Source organism: Pinus tabuliformis, chromosome 2_1, assembly GCF_031772625.1.
Source record: "Pinus tabuliformis cultivar Carrire ecotype Pingquan chromosome 2_1, CPIR1, whole genome shotgun sequence".
NCBI lineage: Eukaryota > Viridiplantae > Streptophyta > Pinopsida > Pinales > Pinaceae > Pinus > Pinus tabuliformis.
This window is the reverse complement of record NC_142299.1, coordinates 945,938,148-945,942,515: the sequence shown is the minus strand read 5'-3', so window position 1 is coordinate 945,942,515 and position 4,368 is coordinate 945,938,148. Positions and strand designations below refer to the sequence as shown.

Genomic DNA, 4,368 nt, shown 5'->3' with positions numbered 1-4,368 from the left:
TGATCTAAGGTTTGATCAGTGCTTTCAGCAATCATCAATGAGGAGAAAGGCCTTTCCAACATATTCTTTATCCAAATCTGTTCAAGATGTTTTAATATGCAATATATAAAATCATTTACAGACTTACGATTTGTGTATGGAGAGTACTCTTGAAACTTTGGCATATTTGAAGTTTTCGCATGCAATAGAAATTTGCAAAGATTCTCATACTTTGATTAAAAAGGGAAAATATTAATTAAGGGAAAGTGTCAAAAGTGACTTAAATAAATTAAAAGTTCGCTTAAGACAAAGTCAACAAGGAGCTTCTAGAATAATAATAAAATAACAAAAAAAATACTTCTAGAAGTTTAGAGACCTATTTATGGAGTCTTTAAAAGGAGGAAGTGAAGCTCATTTACGACATCTGGGGAGTTGAGTTTCTTTATTGTGGAGAGGTTTGGAGAACTGGGAGTTTTGAGCTTTAATAATAGCCCTAGGATGGAAACCCTCTCGTGATTCAACAATAGCCCTAGGATGGAAACCCTCTCGTGATTCAGTGAGAGTGGGTGAGTACCCATCTCTCCCCTTGTTGAATTCATCTAGAATTCACAAGGTGTATTTAACTATTCAACTATTTTTCAAGGCCTATTATAGTTTGTAGGCACCTTTGGGTGGTCATTCTCTCAGCCATTTCCAACATTATATGTACTCTTTTTATTGATAAATAAGGTTGAGATTCTTCTCCATGATTTATCTTATCTATTTGTAGATTGTATTGTCCTGTTTGACATTCGTTTAAGCAATTTTAAATAATTTATTTTATTTTATTTTGAGTTAGATTCTCTAGAAATAAAAAACCTTTATTATCTACTAAAGATAAAAATAATAAAAATCTCATTCAATATACCACTTAATGTGAATTTCATTGAGTGGACTAGTAAGTAAACTCTAATTTGGTTGTACCAACTACCTATACATAAACGCAAATATTAAACAATATTAAACAATTTGATGAGGACTAGACCAACCCATAGAAAATGTATCTTTTTATCATCACTATAATCAAGAGCATGTTATAAAATATACACAAAATTCTAAGAAATTTATAAATTGACAAAAACAAATTTATTAATATTGAAAAAAATAATAATGTATGAATCATTTTTACTATAATATTTGTGTTAAAGGTTTTATTGATCTTAGATTTCAACCTATTTTCACATCAATGATTATATAATATTATATAATATTCATTATGCAATACTATATTATTTATTATATGCATTTTCATCCCATCCATTTTCCATCAATAAACAATATTACTATTTATCTTATTCTTCATATAACTGTTAATGTAATACTCCTAATATTACCATACTTTCTAATATATAAATAATATAACTGTTAATGTAATACTCCTAATATTACCATACTTTCTAATATATAAATAATAGTTCACATATTTATATTGTATAATTCTTTTATAATATAATTTATTTTAAAAAATAAAATTTTGATATGACTTCAATTTATCTTAATTTTAAATTTATACATAATTAAATAATTAAGATTTGTAAAAAAAAAATTATATAAATTTTTATTCAAATTTTAATATTAAAAAATTACAATTTAAAATACAATTTTTTAAATATTAAAAAAAAATATTTAAATTAATTACTGAATTAATATTTTATAATTAAAAGAAATTATATTTAATAAAATATATTTAATTTAATTACTAAATTAATATTTTATAATTAAAACATTTAACATTTCCATTATATTAAAACATAAAAATAAAAATAAAAGAGAAAAACCTATGGTAATTTGATCTCTTCACGCCAAATTGTAAAAGTAAGTTGTAAAACCACCTCTTTGAAACATCCATGCAATTCCGATAACTATCGGCACCATCAAATGTTTAGCACCATCTCTTTCTCATTCATATATATATACATACCAAGTCTCTAAATTGATGGCCATTAATTTTCAAAATATGATGTCAAATAGTAAATCTAAGTTATCTTATGGAAAATTGTCACGATTTAATCTGGGGAACATGACATCCTTATAAAGAAAAAACTCCTCCACAGATTGTCACGATTTACCGTGGGGAACATGACATCCTTTTAAAAAAAATCCCCACCATACATTTTTTACATTAAAAGCATTTTTTTTTTTTCCAATTTGTGTGTAACCACAAATAATAAAACATGGATAGTGTGCACCAGGCAACTAGATTTTACTGTATTAATGCTATTATCTATGCAGCAAAGTCAATACTATTTGGACGTGTCTTTTTTGGATGATATGGATGTCTGCATCACAAGTTAACAGGAGTTACAGAAACTCTAAAGAGGTAAGCCATGCGCTGCACAGTAGACTCTAATGCAACAACCTCTGAAATCTAGATTCATTCTCCACATTATTAGTCACTTGGTTTCGTCTTGGGATTGCGCTGGTGCTTTAATTGCCATGTCTTTAACAAAGGTGTTCAAGTTATTAAAAGATGAGCCCCCCGGGAGGACTGCCCTCGTTGCACACTCCTTAAGCTTCAAAATATTCTCTCTGAACTGCTTTCCTTCGCTAGTTTTCATCATTCTCTTCACCAATCCCTCCACCTCTTCTTTCGGCACCACCTTCTGGTCATCCACATCCACCCCTTCAAATTCCAAGCCGATCTCCCATACTTCTTTGGCGAACCTGCAGTTCAGCCACTGATCGGCAAAATAAGGGAGACCCACCACGGGAACTCCCATGCCCATGGCCTCCAAAGTAGAGTTCCATCCGCCGTGAGTGAGGAATAATCCAACCGACGTGTGGGCAAGCACTTTAACCTGAGGCGCCCACCCTACAAGCAGTGCCCGATCCCTGGTTCTTTCTTCAAAGCCATTGGGTAAAACTGCAGGCTTACCTTCTGCGAGATCCGGGCGGAGAACCCACAGGAAAGGCTGTCCGCTAGCCTCTAACCCTAGCGCCAGCTGCTCCAGTTGCTCCTGAGATTTGACAGCCACGCTGCCAAAGGAAACGTATATAACAGATGCTGTCTCTTGCATATTCAGCCATGCCAGGCAGCTCTCCTCTTCCTCCTCCAACAGACTGGTGGTGGAATCCCTTCCTTGTAAGAAATTAGGAAGGAATAGAGGTCCTATGGCCAAGGCAGGACATCCATTCAAAGAGAGGGCCGTTATTGCGTCCCTGCCTTCCAGCTCCTCAAACGTGTTCACAAGTACGTAGTCCCCGTTATTCTGCTTCTGTGCTTCATAGAGAAAAGCATTGAAAAGAATGTCCGACGGATCCTGAGCGCGAAGGGCGGAACTCAAATCGGTTGGCCTCAAAGGTGGGATATTACCGGGCAGACAAGTGATCAGTTTCTCTGGATTGTTCGCTTCGTCTACTGCACTTCCAGAGGCCCGCCCGACCGAGGTATTGTAACTAAAGTTAGTTATTGCACTTCAAGAAACCAGAAAGAAAGAAAACTGTTGAGAAGCAGGAAAAACGAAAGTAGAAATACACGGTTACCTCTGACAGGGACATGTCCCTCGGAAATAAGTATGGTGGTGTAGCGCTGGGCAATGGAGGAAGCAGCACACAAGGGCCAGAAGATAACCCTGGGCACTTTCATGTTTGTGGCAACCTCATCCGTGCAAGACATAAAAGCATCTGCCACGATGCATGTGATTGGTGGAAAGGAATATTTTTCCTGATCACCAGTAGGGTTGCTGCTGCTACAAAGGAGGTGCTCCAATGCAGGGCCCAATTTTTGCAGTGCTGACACATACACGCCGGGGTTGGAGGGGCGGCCGTCTTCCACCGATAAGCCATCGGAAATAGACAGAAATCGAATTTTCCCGCCTCGGAGATCAAGATCACCTCCGGAAACAAGAGGATTGTTGCTTCTGGCAGAAACCTCGACCACGCGTTTATGGATTCTTTCAGTATTGACGAAAGTGATGAAAAATCCTCGCATTGCCAGCAGCTGCGCCAAATTCATGAGAGCGTTAACATGACCTTGCGCAGGAAGTGGCACAATCACTGCGTGCAAAGCACATTCATTTTGAATACCCATTGTACTAATATAAGCGCCTATCCGTTCGCTTTTCCGTATTCTTCCTCTCCTCACTTGCAAACTTTGCTTCTCCGTTCAGTCCGACTCCCAAATACTTATAGCAAGAATGGTTGGTATGGGCTTCATGACCGGCCAGTACACCGGGGCTGAACACCAGAGATCTGGTTGAGATTTTGATTGGGATTTTTATTTAATAAACACAAATTAAAAATGCAAATAACACCAAAGAATCAAAGAGCCGGGGCCCGCAGACTAGATATTTTATAATATAATAGAGATTTGACAACCATATTTAATTTGCCTTTTGTACAATTAGCCTT

The 4,368-nt window shown here is 36.0% G+C and overlaps 1 protein-coding gene across 1 annotated transcript; it reads right to left on the bottom strand.

Annotated features, from left to right (window-relative positions):
• Positions 1-2,047: 2,047 nt before the first annotated feature.
• On the bottom strand, positions 2,048-4,164 carry LOC149203766 (7-deoxyloganetin glucosyltransferase-like). Its single transcript, XM_089400242.1, has 2 exons — positions 3,502-4,164; positions 2,048-3,376 (listed from the first exon to the last, which is right to left on the bottom strand). Exons 1-2 carry the CDS (start codon positions 4,046-4,048, stop codon positions 2,412-2,414), a joined length of 1,512 nt encoding a protein of 503 aa, XP_089256368.1. The 5' UTR covers positions 4,049-4,164; the 3' UTR covers positions 2,048-2,411.
• Positions 4,165-4,368: the final 204 nt, after the last annotated feature.